Raw genomic sequence first — 22,073 nt, forward strand, 5'->3', positions numbered from 1 at the left:
GATTAGTACGATTATAGGAACTTCAGCGGAAGGTTATTAGGAGAACGTCAGATACTTTTAGCTGCTCAAGAATAATCTCTAATATTTGGAATTTAATGGGAAATAGACAATGAAAAACACCAAAGATACGACAAAAAATGACGTTTATTCGGCTTGTATTTGCGTTAAACCCGTGAAAATAATTTTTTTAAATTTTAGCCTAGAAAATATATTATCAATTACCAAAAACTCAGCAACGACACTCCTCCATAAATTTAAAAAACCAGGGCGCAACGATCCTTTTCTTGAACTCAGTCAGTCAGCATCGAGTGAAATTGTTTTTGACGCCAAGATTTACCTCATTTCATCGCCACCCTTATCTCCATTTGAAAATACATACGAGACATGGAAATTGCTATTTATAGAGAATCTACACAATGCACTGCAAGCCGTCGCAAGGGCTCGTGGGGGCAAGTGGTAGAGCATCGGACAGAAATACGCAACTATTATTTAACGCTTGGATTCCCCTATGAATACATTCATAGAATTCAAAAATAATGAAATCATTCAATCTTTTCCTTCAAGCAAATATGTTCGGGTGCTTGGGGTCGGTTTTATAATGATTGTGTATCGTGCGAAGGAGGAACGAATACTAGAATTGTCAATCTCTCGTATTTAATTTCGGTGACCGATTCTACCTACGTATTTTAGGTATTAAATAATAGGATGGCAAAGAATACTAGACTGAGCCGAGCGTTTTAAACTTGTTCAAGCATATGTAATGGGTCTTGCGTGTCTGGTGTTGGGAGCGTCCTTAAATTACGTGAGACTTTCGGTGTAAGCCGAGGTGTTGCCATTTCATGAGGTTTTTTTTACGAGGAAAGGCGTTGCTAATTTTACATAAGAATGATTATTGCATTTTGTCAAACAATTTCTTAAATGAAAGAATTAATTTTATATTCTTAATAACCAAAGAACATATAGTGAAAGTGCTCACTAATAAAATTTTCACTTGGGATTTTTTAATGATTTTATAAAACCATTAAAAGAATTCTGAAATATATATTCCATTAAACTTTATACATTATAAAAGCACTAAAATAAAAAAAATCCTCTTTCATGGTACTGTATTTCTTCATTACAAAAAGACAAAGTGATCTAAAAGTGACGAGTAGATAAGCCGTAGTTAACGCTTTCGTTAGTTGTAAACGCTTTCGTCAAATCAAACTGAGCCTTTTTCTTTTAAAAAGGTACTCGTTCCATAGATTATACTAATCATATAGGTAAGATGGGGAGATAAATGGGACGGTTCACGTACAATCGATCCACAGATAGAGAGGAGGGGGTGATAAAAGCCGGAAACGACTTCACCCAATTTCAGTACGGCAAATGCGGAATCACCTCCATACCACAAAAGGTAGCGGAGTCTTGCAAATAGCCATGCGCTCATCTAGAGATATTTGTCATACCTAATGTATGCCCTTCGGTTCTCCCTCTCTAACCGTCTTCCAGCCCGTTTTTACCCATCCACTAAACCACCCCTCCCCTCCAGAACCTCCCCAGGCACCCCTATTACCAGCTGTGACTTCAAAAGGGATGTGGTTCCCATTCGGCGGGGCGCTTACCCGACTTCTCCATCACACCTTGCCCTCGAAATGTTGATGAAACGGTCAGAGTGAATTTCACCTCCTCCCACTTCAACCCTCTCCAAAGGGAATTAAATATATGAGAAGAAACCTTTAGGCCCTGGTAACGAGCCATTTGATCCTCGCCTAAGTCAATGGTGTGCAACACCCCAAAGGAATGGCGAACCGAATATTTAACCCCCATACAATCCTAACGATCCCTCCTTCCTGAGAGGGAAGGCAGAACTCAAAGTTCGCGCCTGTCCGCTTGGACTAGCTCCTTCAGTCGTTTTACTCTTGTGGCGAAGACCTTAGTTTGAGGAGGATCACCAAACCCGTTAAAAACACACTCCTCAGCTGACATTTTCGCTTACTTGCGGTGCCCGATAATGGAATATGGGGAGTTTCTTTCTTTTCTTGTGCGAGAATCGAAGTGGTGATGTGTGGAAAAAACAACCTAAACCGAGCGTAGCCAAATGCACTTCGAAAAATTCAGATTCCAACGGGAATTCCTCGCTGTCCGACTCAAAAGTTTGGCAATCCATTTGGCACGTGGAATCCCGACGCGAGCACAACGAGTTATGTGTGGGATCGAATGAAGAAGATATCCCCCTTTGTCCTCCGTAGAGTATATCGGTACTCTCTGATTGGGTTCTAATTGAATTCAGTTTCCCTGGGTGAGCCATGATTTGGGTGCACGATCAGCTCGGTAAAGGTGCCTCGGGTTAAAAATCGGTAAAAATTACTGTAACCACATGCTGAACTAATATTAAGAGTCGAAATTTACTGATTTTGATATTCCTATTCTCATTCACCTGTGTCCACAAAACTGCTTGAAATACTTCGATCATATTAATTCAATTGGCCAGTTAGGTATATATAGTTAGGAAATACGTGTAACGTTCTTCGTTTTCAGCTTTCCCACCTTGTTTTACTTTGGCTTTGGTTTTGCCACGTGATGCGGAATGACACTCGGAGTTATAGGGTCACTGTCGATCATCTTTTTAAGGAAGCTATTGGCTATTGCTGAGGTCAAATGAGAATTTATAACGAGGAAGGTAGAGAAAATAAGAGTAAAGTAAAGTGATTTGGGAGATGGCCACCATATCCTTCGGGGTTGGTGATATTTCTCTTAAGTTCCTCTCACCTCTGGAGGGAGCCATTGATCTGCAAAATTCGCGAAGTACTTGGTATTTCTTAAAATAAATTACATGGCCAACGGCAGATGTTCTGAAACTGTCTTGAGTAGCGATGGCGAAAACATTAATGAATTTAATTGTATGACTGGCAAAGAATAAAAAAAGACAGAAAGAAGTGTAAATGATGAGTGAAGAACAAGAATAATGACTGAAGAGAAACTTTTAAATAAACGTCTTGAATTGATTTAGGTTCAATTAATAGTTTTTTCAGGTAGTATACACCTTTAAGTTAGCATCGGTCACCATGTTTTTAACTTCCGGGCTATCTTTTTAAACTTTATTTACCGTGACTCATTAAATTTTATCTGTATGATATATTTCAACACAATACCGTTTTTTTTCTTTCCGCCATGTTGTCTTCACCATGCTACACTTTTCCAGAGAATGATTACTCATTTCTCAAACCCTTAATTTCCTTATTTATTCTTATCTCCTTCTTTCATTTCCATCTCCCCTACCCTTTACTAATCAGCACTTGTATATCATGATTTTCCATGATATTGCGGCTATTCCCAACATTACCGTTTCTTTGAGCTCTTTTTATCTTATTTTTTTAACCTACATATAACTATTATAATCCAACGAAAAGCAAAGGCCCTTATGCCTAACATTTTCCTTCAGTCTGGAGCCCTTCTATAAAGGAAGACCAAAATGGTTATATAGAGTGCCTTTGCTTTCGCAATTTATTGGTACAACAAAGTAATAGAACTATTCCATGATTCCTGCCTCGAAAACTATTTCTAATTATGTGCCGTTTCCTTATTTCTGTTTTTTCCACTCCACAAGGGTAGTTTTTTCTTCCAATTTCTGAAGTCGTGATCTTGATTCTCCCTTTACGTCGTCTCGCCTCGTAGAGTCCCGCCTTCACCCATCAAATCCCCTGGAATGGTTTTCTCCTCACATTTCCGCACTACTTTTATAGGACGTCTTAATTTAAAAGTCTTTCGAGTGACAACTTCATTTTTCACCCCCTCATTTCATGAACTGACAGGTTTATTTCTGTCCTAAGTTTTTTTCCGCGAAGTTTTCCAAACTCAATTAAACTAAAGTCACCGAAGTAACTTCTTTTTACAATTCCTAATAAGTTTCTTCGGCCGTGAGACGAATCAGTCGACAAGTAGACAGAGAGCTTGGTTGCTAACAGCGACTGAGTGGTTCAAACTCGGGAGATACTCATCTTCGAAATGACTTATCGGCACCAAATTTTCGTCACCAGATAATTCTGTAACCCCTAACGTGGCACAGGGAAAATGAAAGCCCCTCCTTTAAATGTTCTTGTAACGTGTCAAATATGCTCATTCCACGGAATAATAGAACATCTATATTCAGATTTGGACTTAATAAAACAGTCTGTCATAAAATGCAAAAAAAATGGACATTTTTCAACGTTTTATTGAGCTCACTACTATTAAACAGTATAAGCGCATGCGTGTTTAACGTCCAAAAAAAATTAACGCAATCGTTTACATTTGTGTGCTAAAAATATCGTAATGAAAATTAAATATAACCGCTATCTCCTCTTTTTTTTAATCTATACAGGGTACTCTGAATTTCATTTTATTTTATCGACATTTTTTTCGGGATAAGATACTCCTGGGGGATTCGATTTAAATGAAAACGACGCGGGCACGTGCGATGCTCGTCGATTCGTGGGATGATGGATGGCACGTGCGTGTTGGACACGCTACCGCTAGTCGAAGCCCGTAAAAATCGCTATCTAACTCCTCCAAACGGATTGATCGCCGCATCGTTTGCCTCAGTTCAGTCGCCTCCTCGCATATTCAGCTCGTCACACCGCGCGCAGGAACCTTCATTTTTCTCTACCCCCCCCCTCGCCCCCCCGTCACTCCAAGCTTCGCCACACGCCCGCGAGATCGCGCGCAACTCACCGCGACGCATTTCATCATCGTCGCATCCTCCACACCTCGTACTTTCAACTCCCAAACGCCTACCGGCAGTCAAACGGCGCGAAGAGAATTGTGGGTAAGGAAAGAAACTTCTCGGTATGATGGCAGTGATTGGGTGGAAGACACTTAGTCTGCGATTTTTTCGCTTCACTCAGAGAGACCAGAGTACCAGCCATCCATTGAATGCCGTCAATAAACAGGCTTATCGACATTTCCTCAGTTCTTGAACCGAATTCAGTTTAAAAAAAAAACCCTAGTACGAGCCCCTTGTATTGTCATTTGTCCTCCCTCCATTTTTCGGCCCCACCCTCCTTATTTTTAATTCACTATTCAAAACATATTGGCCATTTTATTTACTAGAAATGTTATTTTAACAACACACTCTCATTCTAAAGTTCAACAGATCTTTGATAGAGAAAACCTAGCCGTAGAACTATATTTTTAAGAAGTCTTAAGCTTCCACTAAACTAGGGATTCTTCCAACACTAGATTTATCTTATTCGGCAGCATCTGAAAATTAACTAAAATTTTCCATAGTACTCTTTATATAACATGTTGTAATTTTACAAGGGACTAGTTAATTAAGTACCCTGGTTGCATTTATGTGTATAAATGTGCAGTTGGCCGGGTGGGTAATGGGTATGTATGCCAACCCAAAGGTTGTGAGTAAGAGTCCTGCCCCGGGTATGGGCATTGTGTCAACTCGAAGTATTCTACCTTCGGAAATATTAAAGACATGTGACTGAATCAGAGATTTTTTTTCGGTTTATTTGTCAAAATTTGGAAAACAAACCAGGAAGTGCAAGGAATTGTGGGAAAGGTGAGAGGATTATTGGGAGAAATCCAAAGGAAGGAAGTATATATGGAACCAGAGCGTTTTGTTTGGGAAATGGGATGTTGAAGACTGAGATGGAGGGGAGAACTTTAGGCAAGGGGCAGGAATAGGATTAGCATCATGTTGGACTGATTTAATGGATGTAGGAAGTATTCAAAATTGAAGAGGGGCTTATTGTAGTGTCGGATGTCAGCTTGTGTTTTTGTTCGGAGCGGCCAGTTAATGTATTTTTATACAAATGTACAGACCGTGTCCACTCCTCGAAAACTACCTTAACCGGTATAATAGTAATAATAATAAAAATAATTTAAAAATTATGCATGCAGTTATGTATACGTAAACCAGTCAGTGACGTACGCATTTCTTTCGTATCCGACTGCTACCATGATACTGTATTTGATTTCCTCCGGACGAATACTATATGCTCTCTTTCCAATGCTCATTGGTGATATTTTTCTGGGAGATAAATATAGTTTTCAGCCGTTCCATTTCGACCGATTCATCCCATCGAGAACGAACTGGCTCGCTCTCAGCGTTCCCTTGGGACGAGGGGAAGTAAGCAGGTAAGTACCCACGCCTCCTACTCGGGGAGTCTTCCTAAAAGCTGGAAAAAAAAAGAAAATGTTTTTTCGGGAGATACGTGTTTCGGCGAGGAGGTAAAAAAAGAGTACGGATCCGCTATTCGCACGGAAGGGATTCTGAAGAGGCTGCACATCAACCGAATCCTTCTCTCGTCTCGCTCGATCACTCGCAGGCGTGCATGTGCCCTCATAACGGCGACTGATATATGCCGTCTCGGAGGCTTTCGGAGTTCTCTCTTTAGTGCACCGGTCCTTAAAGTTTATGTGTATGCCTTTACCCAATATCACCTCAGGGTTTTCAAAGAGCTGGGGGGAGGAGGAATTTCTCGTTCTGTAAGAGTCGGGTAAGAAATGAGTACTCATCTACTTCGGCAGATACAGATGCACAGATATATATCAAAAGATAACGCAATTGGGTGGATCCATTGGATTTTGGGGGATGGGGGAGTTTCCACGATTGAGTACTAGGAGACGATGGGGATGATTATGAAACCCTACTTGATCTCTTTGATTTGATCGTTATCGTTATTATATCATACCCATCAATAATTGTCTGAGTAGCACAAAGGACTTCAAATTGTGCAAGCAATCCACCTTGACCGGGATTTGATCCTTGATTTCCATGGAATGGATTAAGCCAGTTAAGTCGCAAAAGTGTCCAGATTGGTGCATCGGCTATTGTACTGGTTTTCCGCCCCAAGACCTCGGGTTCGAATACCGGGAGTGATAGTCATTCTCAGTAGCATTCTGATTCCTAGCTGGGGAGCTGCGTGTGGAGAGCACCTAAAGTGAATAAGGTCGTCCGTAGAAAGGAACGTTGAACTGAGTGATTCCTAAGGTAATTTCGTCAGTGAGGTACATTTAGACCCGCGGTTTCTCTCTATCTTCCACTAATTCTCTAAAACTCCTACTTGACAAGATTAAACACCTATCCGGGATCGTGGTTCCGGATAGGTGGGTAGTAAAAATGTTCTCCGATTTCGTTCAACTCCAATAACGAGTTAGATCTTCGGAAATAAAGAGATCGTATTCCATTAGATTGTATTAGTCGTGTTCGTATTCCTTTCTAGGCGAGTTATTTTTAACACACATGTCGCTTTCGTAAATGCGTTGACCAAATTTCCAGCAAATTTGTCGATTAAAGAGAAATCACGAACACGCACAATTGGGAGGAGTAATTTTTATATGCGAGGAATGCGTACGAGTATACTTGTGCTTTTTGTGCGAGCATAAGTGTCATTCCTCTTAACTTGCAGAGCAAAGTTGTGACGCAGTTATCGCCAATGTTTTTTCTGTGTACGTTGAACTTGCAGAAGGATAAATAAAAAATCTAGAAATGAGGACAAAAAGTCTTGCTGATAAAATCAAACTAAATTAAAGGCTCACGAGAGCATATAATAGTTGTAAAATTGAATGAAAAATTATGTCTTTTGTTTAGCCCCTTTCATTGATTTTTTGTGACACAACTGTTGAAAGAGAGTGATATTTTCAACCCAATAAACCCTAATATTTATGTCTAAATATAAGCCATTCCTCATTATTCTTATTAAATGCAATTCTTAGAATTTTCGATTAAATAATTAAAAGCCCTTAACCATTAACTACCTATAAAAGAAAAAGTGACTGTATTAGATATAATCCTGATGCTTTTTATGACGGCTTTTCTCCTTTTCAAAGGATTTAGCTCTCGTGCCCCCTGGCACCTCATGACTACCTGGAATCTCTTTGTCTAGTATGGCAAACACGTAAGATGATACATAATATATATGTGATTCGCGGGGAAGACAGAGAAAGAGCAGGAGATATTTGATCACGGAAACATTTTGCAAATATTTCTTTTGTCCAAGGCACCAATGAAAAATAAAAGTTCCTAACTCACACCGCATTTTAAACTCCAATGTTGAAATTTAGTTTCCCTTCATGGCAAAGTTCTATAAGTACTGGTCCAAAAATCATTGCTAAACGATTGCTAAGAAATATTTGCATAATCTCAATTTGACTTTCATCATCACTATCTCAGAATTTTGACATTCGAAGGTATTTAGAGTTCCCTCCCATGACCCATCTCCTTCATTACCTTCCAAATAAATGGAAAAAGGGACCATTTGGTCTTAATTTCGCCCAAATAAAGACCTCTATCTATCCATCCATCTACCTTTCCTCAGTTCTCCCCCCTCCCCTTCAAGTCTTCTTCAACCTTCTGTCCCTTCGTCCCACCATTAGCCTTCCTCCTTCTCGAAAATGCCAATATGATCTCTTTTTCAACATATTCTTTCACTTTCCGCTTCAAATATTCCACTCACTTTTACATCACAGATTAAAATTACATCATTAAATGAATCAAGGAAAAAATATATTCTGAGGTCCTTTTGTGCACTATCATGACAAAATTGTATGATTTGGGCTTCCCGTCTACATAAAACCGGGTTGAACCGGGTTGAGGTGGTACGATTTTTCAGTGAAATTCAGATCCCTACTTGACGAATTTCATGGAGTACTCAGTCCATCGGATGATACGTTGAAATTTGTGACCCTTTGGTGCGCCTTTCTTTTACAATCAGGCTGATTCCGTGACTCGGTTTCTCTCTCCGAATATCATGCCGAATAACCTACCTATGCCTAATGACGCAAATGACTTTAGCTGTGGTTCTTTTCCCATAATAAGAGGGCAGGGGAATTGTTAATTTCCCATAACTTCCCGTAACTTCCACCCTTACCCACTTTGGGCAAGGGTGGAAGACTTTTGCTCCGTAGAGAGGACTGCGGGTGATGTATGGCCTATTCCACTCGCTCTGGGTGGCAATGTGTTCCCGCTTCAATGCCATTCTAACGGGAAAGATGAAACACATTAATGAAAAACATCCCGTTGTGGATCGAAATGACATCGAGACGATAGCCCGCCATCGGTGGCTGTTTGTTCCCGGGGACGGGGCATAGAAATCTAATCCTCAAATCGATCCCCCTGATGCAATGACGCAATGGAGGTGTGGTCAGCTTCCTATTTTCCCACAACTTACATGTAAATTTTCATGAGAACGTGCCTTATCTCTTTTACTTATCCAAAAACACAAGAATTTACGTAGTTTTCTCGCCACCAATCCCAGTACAAACTCATTGCCATCCTTGACAATTAAACTAATTTTTCCCATTATCCCTCCTGAATTCCACCTCTAAACTAGATTATTATTTAAAAATTTCCAGTCAATTATGATTATTGTTTCTCAATTGTTCGGCCATAACTTCTTTGCTTTTCATTTCAAATGTCTAATAAATAATATCAAAATAAAAATGATATTGCCAAAAATAGTATTATGAAAAAATTAGGTAAACATAAGGGCAAACTCAATTTATTCCCATTGGCAAATGACTAGAGAGACTAATCACCACTGTGAATAGCTTGCATTTCAGATTATTGCACAAGATAAATTTACAACAGCCACATATTCCACCCTTTCCAAAGCCATTAGTTTGAATTCTAACGGAGAACATCAATTCCACGTTCATTCATAAAAAAGCGAAAACCAGTTTGAAAAAAATCGAAATATTTGGAAACGCTACATTCTTGAGAATCTAACCCATAAAAAACACGTCACAACTTTGTCTGCGGACTAATATATTAAAGTTTAAAGGTATGAGCGATCTGTCGCACACCTTCAACGGTGGTTTTCAGGGTAAATACGAATGACCGAGCAGGAGTAAGAGAAATTCTAACTCGTCAGTGTTGTGATACTTACGAAAGGTGCCTTTTAGTCTCTTTATTTAACATTAACATGATTTTTCTAATTCCAACTTAAGCCTAATCATGTAGTAGTAATCTCAATGTAGTCCCATATAGTTCTTCTACGGTAGCAAATTGAATCGCTAAAAAATTGAATTCAGAATACTTAAGTAACCACCCGTTTCTGACCCCATGTTATTAATATTCAGATAAAGTTGGTTTCGTTGTCTAATCGGGTCATGGTGACAGGGAATACGAGGTTCAGACAGGGAAGTAAAACGTATTAGCCCGTGGCACTAGAATTTAATAAATCAAGCATCGTTCCACACCCTTAAAAATGTAATATATGTTTGTTAACTTATCCATGCATAAATAAAATATCATATTTTGTCGTTCACTTCTGTCGTTCTCTATATTCAATACGTTTCCAGTGGTAGGGTCTAATATATTGTCATCTATATGCGTATAAATTTTAATTTAGGTTTGGAAATCCATGATTGCCTTTCGAGGGATGTCGATCCATTTATATCATTTTCATTGAAAATTTTAACGAACGTGATTTTTCATGTACAGCCTCCAAAAATGCAACTATTTCGAAACCAAGACGATTGTAAATACACATCATTAAAGGGAAATAATATACCAAATTGAAAAAGTAAAAATACAAGAGATTAAAATATAATGAAAAAAGCGATTCTAGGGGATAAGAAAATGCCTGAGAAAAGCAAGAGAGTAGAGGAACCTTCGTTCTCTTTTTGATATACTCAGCCAGACTTGGGACAAATATTTCTACAAATGAGTGTGGATCGAAATGGTTTGCCCCACTGTCGCACTGACCTACACCTTAGATTTGAAAACAATATATGTAAGCTTTTTCGTTCGAAACATAGCCGTGAACAAATTGCGTGAAAAACGCTCATTCTAGTCCATTCATTCATTCAATTCTAAGGCCCTTCACGGCTCTGTACCAATTACTGCTTCCAGCCAACGACCATCTACAGTGAGTTTCTGATTTTTTGTTGCTGATAATACTACTAGGGTAATCCCAGCAGGAAGATCTTTATTTTTTTAAAGAGAAAAAACATTGATTTTCAATAAGTGATAGTACCCGTACTTTTTAAGCTTAAAAATTCTTCAAAATTGTACATAATCTCCAGTTTGGTCGATACATTTTCGTAGCAGCTGGGGCAGTTTTTGAATCCCCATGTTATACCAGCACCACGTAGTTGAGGAAGCCTTGGACCTTATTTTTCACATCGGCAACTTAGTATGTTCTCTCTCGGCTAAGATGTTGGGAGTTAATAGTTGGATATATGACTATTGTTCTAAAATTGTTTTTCACGATGCTTCAGTCATTTAAATCGTGGGGTTGAATGGATAAATATTGGATATGCTCCGTTTATTCGGATGGGTTTGTATTATTTGAATGTGCTAATTCTTGAATGAATCCTAATGTCGGAAAAGAAAATACTTTGTTTCTCTTTTCTTTTCCGATATGAGTTGCTTCCACAAAGTGACGCCTCAAACCATTCGAATCCTAATGCACAATCCGACTCGTCTACAACTCTTTTAGATTTTCTCAAAACCATTTTGTTTTGATTTCGTCGAAGGCTGTGTGTTTTCGCTTGAACTCAAATAAGCATTTAGTAGTCAGATTCCATGGATAAGTCTGACGGGGAAACGTCTGTCCTATTATGGAAATGGGAGTTAATTTCCAAACGACTGCAATCCCAAAATCGATTAAGAGAAATACAAATTATTATAATTTTCTGTTTGAATATAGAAAAAAATGGATTCTCACAATGAAATCTCCGGAGAAACAATCGGTAATCCCTAGAAATGGCCACACCCATCTATGATTGGTTGTTAAATACAAAAATCGAAGAGAAAATAAGGTATCTCAGTCTTATTTATGCTTTAAGAACTGGAAATCGAATTCACCAAATTAATCAAATGGGAGTCCCTCCCTTTTTAAACGGTACGATTTTAAGTATCCTGATGTCAGCATTGACTTCAGTGCTGAAATAATCATAATGTAAGACAATAAATGCCTACCTGGCATTATGTGCATTGTCTATAGATTTTCATGTAAATTCCATAGATTTTACAGGAGCGTATTATTCTTATTTTCGAGAGAAGAATGGAAGTTTCAAGCCGGCTTCGGATTAGCAAATTGCGTTTCGATGTTTAGATAATGTCTGATGTCAATGTTTATAGCAAACCACAGGACACCTGTTAGTTTTCCGATAATACTCTTCCCATTTGAATTTTCTTAAGGCGAGATTTAGCCATCAAAAGCCAGTTCCATCCCTTCGTATATTGCGCGAAACATTAACTATTCCTCCGCAAGGCACTTTCTGTTACTCGCGAAAGATAACGCGCTCGGCGGACTTGATACGACAGGGAGGAGAGGAGATATGCATGCCCCAGAATGCTCCACGAATATTTAAACAAGACCGTTAATGGCCGGGAACAGTCGGAAGAGTACCGTTTTTTAATCCACGAAGTCGGAGGAGGAATAATTAATCTTGGGGATCGGATATTCGCGGCTGCCATTTGTCACTTTCCCTCACCACGCGGATGACGCGACCGCCATGGGTTAATTAAATTAACATACTCACATTAACATGGCCGCAAATTTTGAGCGTACGCATGCATACGTATTCATAAGGACATTACTTTATTCACCAGGAAGAATTTTTTAATCGCTCAAGAGATATTACGTGCGTTGAACGAACTTGCGGTTGTAAGAACGTGTTGTGGATACACTATCAGAATGGGGTGAAACAATAGTGACTATCATGGCGATAATTACGTTAAACACTTGGGAAGAAGGATGAAACAATATTAAGGCACCTTCGTTCAAATCATAAATACGTAATAGGAGTTTTCTTACGACTTTCCCAGCCAATGTTCTATCACCCCATATTCCTACGAATATACTTCCGACGATCTGAATTAAAGGATCTAGGCTTTGGATTCCTTCGCGGTTCGCGAAAATATCCGTCTGAGTAATAACTGATCAACCAACTAAATTTATTTATTAACATGAAGAATTCATTAAAATTAAATGAAATATTTGGTTTGATAGGTGAGGATAGAGCTCTGCTAGTACTTAATACCAGCTCGCTGACTTGGGATATTCACACGCCGGAGTACTGAGGGGCCAGTTGCTATCCCTGTGCCGCAAATGGTTTCTCAGGAAGATTTGGTACCCGAAAAATCACATCGCTTGGGTGAAGCTACGTGTGCCCAGAGTTGCTCTCGGGACTAGAACCCGGGCCCTCCAGTGCGTTGCCCAGCGATCTACCCAATGAACTACCGTACTATATATTTCCGATGTAGCAAGCACATTTTATCCTTAGCTCAATATTTGAAATTTTAACTCTGGTCCGTGACTCTAATTTAATTTTCTATAGGGGGATCGAGATGGTGCGGGGGCTAACGTACTGGCTTCCCACCCAGAGGGCCCAGGTTCAAATACCAGCGGTATTGAATATTTTTCAGTGGTATCTCGATCCCTACTTGAGGTGCTTTGTGGAGGGCACTTTGAGTGAGTACGCCGTCCGTCGGATGGGACGTTAAGCTGCGGACCCCTTGGCGCCTTTCGTAAAGAGTAGGCTAATGCCGACGCCGGGTTTGTCTCCACCCTTAATCCTTTCCTGTCCATCCCCTATGGCGCAAATGACCTCAGCTGTCGGTCGCCTCCCCTAAATACCCCTACTACTACTTAATTTTCTATAATCCTCTTTCCAATCTCTCCAGCAGGCAGGCTGGGGCAAGCGTGACTGGAACTCAATCCGTGGCGCCTGGGGAAAGAGGGGCACTGGTTCCTGGAACAACTTCCGCGGCTCTTGGGGCAAGCGTGGCAGCGGCAGCAACGAGTGGGGTAGTGATGACCCCGAGGGATACCCCCCGAATGTGTATGACGATGGCGAAGAGGGCGAGCAGGGCGGATGGGAGGCGGGCAGTGACGCGGACGACGGCCCCTACGGACGACAGAGAGAGCTGGAGCTGGAGGCAGCAGCGGCGGCGGCCGAGGGTCTCCTCCCACCACCACCGCCCCCGGAGTACTACGAGGACAAGAGGAGCTGGGCCAACCTCAAGGGCGCATGGGGCAAGCGGGCGAGCGCCGCGGCGGCGGATGAGACGGCTGGGGACGACGGGGACGACAACTATGGAAAGCGGGCTTGGAAGAACCTCAAAGGTGGGTGGGGATTTGTCATCTCGCCGCCGCGTCGGGCGGTGGGTTCAAGAGTGTTACCCAGTACAGAAAATGCATGGTACCGTTTGCCTATAAAGTTAGTTTTAGATTGACTCAGCTATTAATTGTATTAGTTTTAGTGCGGTGTTAAGCCAAACACAGCACTAAAATACTCGTAGTCTTAAAAGTTCATGGCTTGGTGTTGATATCTCCTGGGGTTTATTACTGCTACACTGGTAGGCCTGGTATAACACATTATTAAGCATTGTAACGACAGCACTGATTCTTGATTAATCCAGAGATTAGTCACTGCTACACTTCTAGACACCGTCTATTACGACACTAATTAGAGGAAAAAGGTTATGGATGGCTGAGTGATAATCTCTCGGGTCTTCCACCGCGTTAGTGCCTCAATTGCTGCAGAATATTCGAAAACCGACTGGGTCATCATTCTCAGGGTTTTTGAATTAAGGTTATGATTTTCAGAAGATCTGAGGATGATGACCGAGTCGATTTTCGAAACGTCGGGATCAATGAAGACACTCACTCGGTTGAAGACCCGAGAGGATTTCACCCATCAAATATGTTGGGAAAGCCCAAGATCTTTCGTTAGAGGTGGTTGTTGATGAATCTACATATTAATTATTGGTGTACTTGTAACCTTTGGCTAACATGAAAAAATCAATCAACAGGCCAGGATTAAATTATGAGTGATCCCAAGATTAAGCTTTGCCGACCCAAGCCAACACTAGCTAACATCATAGGTAGTCCAAGCTATCACAATAGGTGTCTACCAAGTTCACTAACGGTTGGGGTTGGTTATTGAAGGATCCAGGGATAAAAGTATTTCTGTATTCGTTTCCCAATCCAACGCAAAACAATGTTCTCTACCAACGAGAGCAGGATTTTGTTTGATCCAAGACCAACACGACTACTGTTACGCTAATTAGTCTGCCTATCACGATACCAGTAAGTATGCCATCCAGAGTAGTTGTTTTTTTGAATGACCGAACTGGGTCGATCAAATAGCTATTGGTACACTTGAAGCCTTGCATGATATAATCAAAATTTTAGCTTTTCATGCATCAAGGGGCCAAACACTTTCATGTAGAAATAAATCAGATATTAACAGTGCCGGAATTCACCATTGTATTCAGTAAAAGTACGTCAGAAATCAGAAGATAAGTTTGGCTCCTGAATTTCGAGCTCACGTCACACTAAGCCTCGTATGATGAGTAAAGTTTACACACTACCTGGGTAATATGGGTATCCAGTTGATTTCCATTCTCCCGCTTCAGCTTTACCAAGAATATCTGGTACACGATGTATAAAAATCTAAAATACGATATTAAAAAAAACTAAAAAAAACACGGTAAAATACAAGGTAAATATAAATGAAAGTATAGAGAATTCTATGGACAAAAGCAGCAGAGTGTGCAAATAATTGACTGAAATGGTAACTCATTATTTTCCTTACATTTGCTCCGATTGCAGGATCATGGGGTAAGCGAGACCCTGGCTGGCACAACTTGAAGGGGCTGTGGGGCAAGAGGGCACCTGCCGCCAAATGGAACAAGCTGACCTCTGTGTGGGGCAAGCGGTCAATCGGAGGTAAGCTGAACAAAACGGAAGCCCTGGTGGGTGCTGGCAGGTAACTGTGCGAAGCAACATTTGGTATAAATAATCTTGAATCCATTTCCACTAAGGTTTTGGACGAAATGGATACTTATCTTTAGGTACATCATCATTCACACTAGATGTAACATCATCCATGCTACTCATCTACCACCTACTCACGCGTGACTCCAAACTCCATGAATTACTCCGTATCAAGCCAACCCTCCTCACTCTTAGTCCACTCAGTAAACTTACGTACACTTGTTTCACGTGAAATAATTTTCATGGTTCACGTTTTTATGTATTGGCACACTTCTTAAATGAATTTATAATAATTGTACATTTTACAAAATAGGCATACGTATTGTTTTTAGACCTAATTGGCAGTTTGTAACTATGAAATATATGGAGTTAATATGTGAAGTAGTGTTTGTAATATAATCCCTAAAAGTCATGGGTGCAGACGTGAGCACATACTAGGAGTGTAAAGATGATATGAGCATCATTTAGCTGCAAAGTAAGGAGTTTTAATTGCCCGAGAAGGTTAAATGAGCGGTATGCCAATGTTTGTCAATTATTTAAATAATGACCATTCACAAATAACCTACATTTACGGCCACCTTTAATCTTATTCCTCCAATGGCCATATACCGAGGTCCCATTCACATGCATTACGCAATGTCGATATATACCTTGAGATGGACATTGATCCTTCATTTGTTCGTGTTATTTACTCTGAGCAGTGCTCCAGACAGTAATTAAAACCCTGAAGTAAACACGCTATTTGAGAAGGTTGGATCGTGATTGAACACGAGTCAATGAGGTTTATATGTTAATTAATGTATCAAAGACGAGGGATGAAAATTGATGTAACATGCATTCATTGGTAGTTCTTAAATAGCTATGATAAGGATACACAGTTCTTAAGCTCCCCTGGAGAGTCTTGTTAAATTTTGAGGCTTACTGCATAACCTATTTCAGATTATTACTGAGCCGCTAATTTTTGAAAATATGCGATTGCAACTTTTTTCTCAAAAATAAATTAATGGTGTTTTTTTAATACGCGTTGGTTTTTATTAACTTTATCAATTTTGACAACTGCTACATAATCGCGAGCATGTAATCAGTTTTTCGTGGAAACGACAGGTATCTATTAGCCATTTATTTATAATTCTATACTGTCGCCATTTCTTACCATAATAGCTAGTATCTTGAATTTTAGATGCCAATTTAAATGAAAACTAACATTGTTTGACCTTGTTCTTATCTCCACCATTTGATAGAGTGCACTTAGTAGTACTGATACAAGAAATCTAATCAAAATGGCACGCACTTGACATTTCGATGTAACCTCCTCAAACAAGGACAAATCCGGTGGTTATCGGGTGTCTGGTAACCCTCACGGTTGTGCAAATAAGTAAGTCTTACTGGCAGACTAGCACCGTGAAATACCATTCCATTAGTATTTACTTGGACTAAATTTTTAGCCTGCACCCTGTATGATCGATACATAAATGGCAAAGCATAATTCATTTCAATGTTATTTTTTATATAATTTCGTCCCGAGAAAGATAAAACCAACGACTAACAACGTAGGAAGGTTCATTTTTGTGACACTCCCACCCCTGATCCTTATTTTTTAAGTTTTCTTGAGAAGCATTGAGCGGAAATGGAACTTTTTATGACTTTTCACTACCTTCAAATTTCCCCAGAAATTTTCTCTCCGAATGACTGTTTTATCTTGTGTGGAGATAAAAAAATAACCCTAACGGAAACGAAATTATTCAAAAAGCCCCCGAATTTTTCCCAAAGTTCCGAACTCTTTCCTCTACCACGGTATAAAAAAATCGTGATTTGGATGTTCTAAAGGATAAGAAAGATAATCTAGGAAGCCTAAAGGAGCGCTTCAACAATTTAAAATTATTAGCATTCTCTCAAATGCCTGGTACCTCAAATCCGAAAGACTATTTTCTTCTCTGATCACATCGTAAGTCATGTGAGTGATGATAAGAGATATTCGATATGAGTAATATTGTGTTCTAACGTATACTGCGAAATAAGTAGTTGCACCTAGGCTCGTTTCTTGCGATAAGATATTCGTCTTTTTCATTTATCTCACATTAATTGTTTCATTATGTAAATAATTCGTCCAATGAGCTTTTTGTGTGCTCATTCAAAACATTTTGGTTGAATATATCAGAAATTTTCCTCCCTTCCCACCTAAGTTCTAATCAACACATCTCTCTTATCTTGGTCTTATCATTCTACCACTGTCCCCCTAAATTTCAATGATACCCGTAACCCGCCAATCACTTAGTATTTAGTCTTTCTTGCACTGAATTTATGTCATCACAAGGAATACTACAAATTTATCTACCTAGAATTAACTACCAAAACACAGTTATCCACCCTAAGATTAGAAATTGGAGCATAGGAAATGTTATCCTTCAGTACTGTTGTTGGTACTTAATGAGACGTTTACGGATGTGTTTCAAATTTGTAATTAAAAATAAAATAAAGTTAAACTGGTAAATATTTAACTTCTGATAAATTAACCTTAATAGGGTCCAATGAAAACTCATGAAGCATGCAAACAAATATTAATGATATTATTTTCACCCAAAGTCAATGTTTCACGGAATTGTGACCATGCATATAGATCATGATAAATACTACATAATAAAAATGTTGGCTTTCCTTTACGTAAAAAATGAGGCAATTGTATATACCAAATCATATATTTTCATTAATTTTCAATCAAAAGGAAATTTTGTTGGCATGTCGACGACCATTCTTCTGTAGCAAGCGGATGATGCACTAACACTACTAACTATTACTTTTAAGCTAATTAAAGCTGAAAGAGATATAACTCAGATAATGAATTTTGATAGACTTACATCTTCCACTGTATTGATGAGAGGAAAGTTTTTTTCCGTATTTCAATATATTTGCAGACAAATCCATAAAAACGTGTATCTTATTTTCCACCCTAATATATCTTAATCTTATTACATTATAACCTCCATAAACATATAATCTCTTCCGCGTGGATTACTAGGGAAAATTAAGTCAATCATTTACACTAAATATTTTTTGTAAGGTTTGCATATTGTTTTGTGAATGCCATACATTCACACCATTTTGAGAATTCCAGGTATCAATTCTGAATGAAGAATTCCAGTCAGGGTAGTGATGCAAGATATCTGGAACAAGATTTTAGTGGACAGAAAAATGACTCTTAAAATTTGGAAGATAGTAATCTTCCAATGAGAAAATCAAGGAGAAGTTCCCTTCTTTAAAGACTGCAAAACTGATTAGGCCCTGAAATTGCAGCTACTTGTAAAATATATCGTTAATGCCTGAATAATCCTCCGCCACATACCCCCCTAACACTTCCTTGAAAGGTATTTTATGTGTCTCTGAATACTGTGCGAAAAAAATCGTGATTTTGACTGACGTCATTCAAAAGAATCGTACATGTACAAGTTGAGCATCACAATAATGTCTAAATCTTCCGTTTTTATGACGAAAACAGTGGCATTCTCTCTTTTAAAACTAAATTTCTCTATTATTTATTCCAGGGGAAACTGGAGTTAAGTCCCTGTCCTCTGGAGTGTAAAGAGTCATCGGAGGCACCACTACTCCCCTTCCCCCAAAGGGAGCGCTCTCCAGGATGAGGCCCCTTACCCCTCCCCCGCCCGCCATACCCTAAATGAATATACTTCCCTATCATCTACACACATGTTCCCATTGACCTCACCCTACACACACATATACATAAAAACTAAGATCACCACACATACATAACGCTTGGGTGCCAGATCTCATAGAACCCAATCTCCACCCGAATATCTGAGAGACAAAATGGATAAACCTTCTATTTGTGTCCACGAAAAATACCAGCTTTGGTGCATCACGAATCACTTCCCACTACTGGAATACGGGTTAGAGACGTCATAACCAGGAGTTGAGCGGTAGGCTGAATAGCTCTACTGTTCCTCAGACAATTCAACCTTCCAATGAGGAAAGTGAAGAGCAATTATTTCTTTTTTAAAGAACGTCGAAGTGATTGAATCTAGTAGTAGCTAATTGGTACAAAACTGACAGCAGAAAAAAATCACGGATTTAGGCCAAAGCCATCCCAAGGATAGGCCGACTCCTAACTTCTTCTCTGTATTATATTTCATTACCGAATTGACGTTGTAACTCCAAGTAAGCGTCGGGCAAGGATTTGTTAACGTATTTATCAGAGTTAGATCACTAGCCACTTATTGTATTCATTGAATTAGGATAAAAAAGCCACAGGTTGGCAATTGATGAATTACTTGAGTAGCCTGAGCCGTTGCAGGGCATCGGTCATCTGTAGTTATGTATTTTTGTGCCAGTTTGACCTTAAAGTTTCATGTTTAGTTATTATATATTAAAATACTTTCATCGTCCACCGCAGATAGGTATTTTTGAAGGGCAAGGAAAATATGAGGGTTGATTTCAGAGGTTATTTATAAAACAAATTAGGTTTCTCAGCAGGGCACCAAAGCGAATAAATAAAATGTACACTGTCCCACACTCATGTCATCCCCAAAACCAATCCCCTTCCCTCTCCATCCTCTCATTTCCCACCCCTCTCCAAACCCCCAAGGGATCCTACTCCTTTCCACTCCCCATTCGTCCCTGTGTAACCAACACACGAATATAATTATAAAAAAAAAGCATAGACTTATTTTGAGGAAGCAAAACTCCTGGTTTTCGAAACATCGCCTCTTTGTAAATGTACCTATTTTGATGGATGTAGATTCATGCGCGGATTAAGTGTCCCCTTCCTCCTATTAACCCCCTCCCCCACACCCCGCGAAATGCCCTCCTCCCGACATCATCGAGCCAAGAACTTTCCAGGGAGCGAAGAAGAAGCAGGGAGGAGAAAAGTCCACGTGCTGAACACGTGCATGCAATCTGCGCACAACCTCATGGCCCGGCTGATCCAACAATTGAAGGACCGAGGCGGCACCTGGACGTCGAATTATGGAACCGAGGACGGACGATCGACCATAGAGGGAGGACAAAGCATTGAGCGGTGTGGATGAAAATATATAAAAAAGTGGTGTATATTTATTTTTGAAGACTATTGTAATTAATGAGGAGAGGATTCCAAATAAAAAAACACATTCCGCATGTCTGTAGAGTTTGAAAACCAGAGTGATTAAATCTTGGTTACTGTCAGCCTTGATTGTTTCATTTTCATACCTCTTATTCCCCCATCCCTCCCTCCCTCTCGTGATTCAGTACACTCACGGAATCATTCGTGTATTTGCGTCACTAAGTTTCATGTTTCCGAGCGAGTAGGGAATTGTTCCAGGACACGTTTGTGGGTTTGAAAGCATTTCTATTAGTTTTGACAGGAATTTTCTATAGTAACGTCTTCCAATCATTGTTAATTTAATCAAATTAATAAATAAGATGGTGATTTTAAAAGTATCTTCTAATCCGATTGCGTCGGAGTGAATTAAAATCACTTTTTTGATTACGGAACTTTAGATGCATTGCCAATAATCCTTTGGACCAGGAGTCACGTCGTGTTCGTCACATTTGTGAAACAGGGACCCGCACCTAAATTACAAGGGTGGATCACGTGAAAACTATTGAAGATCGATATAATTTGAAAACATGGGCACACTGGCTTCTTAGTTCAAAGCAATGAAAACATTGTTTTCAAAAGTGGCCCACAGTTGACAGAACGATACCAAGATGTAATAATAGTGTAAACGTGGCGGTTTCACTACAACTTGCACCTGAGAGAAACAACATTTTGCATGTCGTTTATTGACTAGTTAAGCGATGACACATTTCATTGCTGAATAAATGTTCAGCATATTGATGCGTTCACTATGACAGTTACGTGTGGACTAGATAGTTCATAAACAGCATGACTTCCGTAACATACTTTCCTCAACTAGGCCATGAACACGGATTAGTGGCGCCAGAGGCCGCCGCTGCAGTTTAAAAAAATTGCTATGCCAGAGATATAAGTCAGAGTCTGAAGTGCTGGAATACTATCGGTGCACACCATGAGGAATAAATATTTAAATGATAAGAGATGACCTTTTGTATTCAAGAAACAAAGAGATAAAATATCCATCACCTGAAATCAATTGGAAACTAATAATACTGAATTTACTCGTAAAAATACTCAAGACGTTAATCATGTTGGATAAGACAAATGCGCTTGCATAAATGCAACACACGAAATAAAAGGTAGCATTATGCAAATAACTGAAGTAGATAACCGACCATATTAGAATTTAACTTCTTTTCCTTGTAAATATAAGTGCGGACACAAATCACAGCAACCGACATACTACGCTCTCCAATAGCCAAATCTCTAGGAATATAAGTACGAGGGTCATCCGGAAA

General features: G+C 39.5%; 1 protein-coding gene across 2 annotated transcripts in view; it reads left to right on the plus strand.

Moving 5' to 3' along the window:
* The window catches only part of Mip (Myoinhibiting peptide precursor), a 264,128-nt gene extending 243,244 nt beyond the window's left edge, over window positions 1–20,884 (plus strand). The window contains exons 3-5 of one of the 2 annotated variants that reach the window (XM_071594723.1): window positions 13,610–14,051; window positions 15,543–15,659; window positions 19,247–20,884. In XM_071594723.1, the coding sequence (XP_071450824.1) occupies window positions 13,610–14,051; window positions 15,543–15,659; window positions 19,247–19,284 (597 nt within the window). In that variant the 3' untranslated portion in view covers window positions 19,285–20,884. The remainder of the gene's footprint in view (window positions 1–13,609; window positions 14,052–15,542; window positions 15,660–19,246) is intronic. The other variant, XM_071594724.1, reaches the window with a different exon arrangement.
* The last annotated feature ends 1,189 nt before the right edge of the window (window positions 20,885–22,073 follow it).

The sequence above is a fragment of the Hetaerina americana genome, unplaced genomic scaffold, assembly GCF_022747635.1.
Source record: "Hetaerina americana unplaced genomic scaffold, ioHetAmer1.1.p SCAF_69, whole genome shotgun sequence".
Classification (NCBI taxonomy): Eukaryota; Metazoa; Arthropoda; class Insecta; order Odonata; family Calopterygidae; genus Hetaerina; species Hetaerina americana.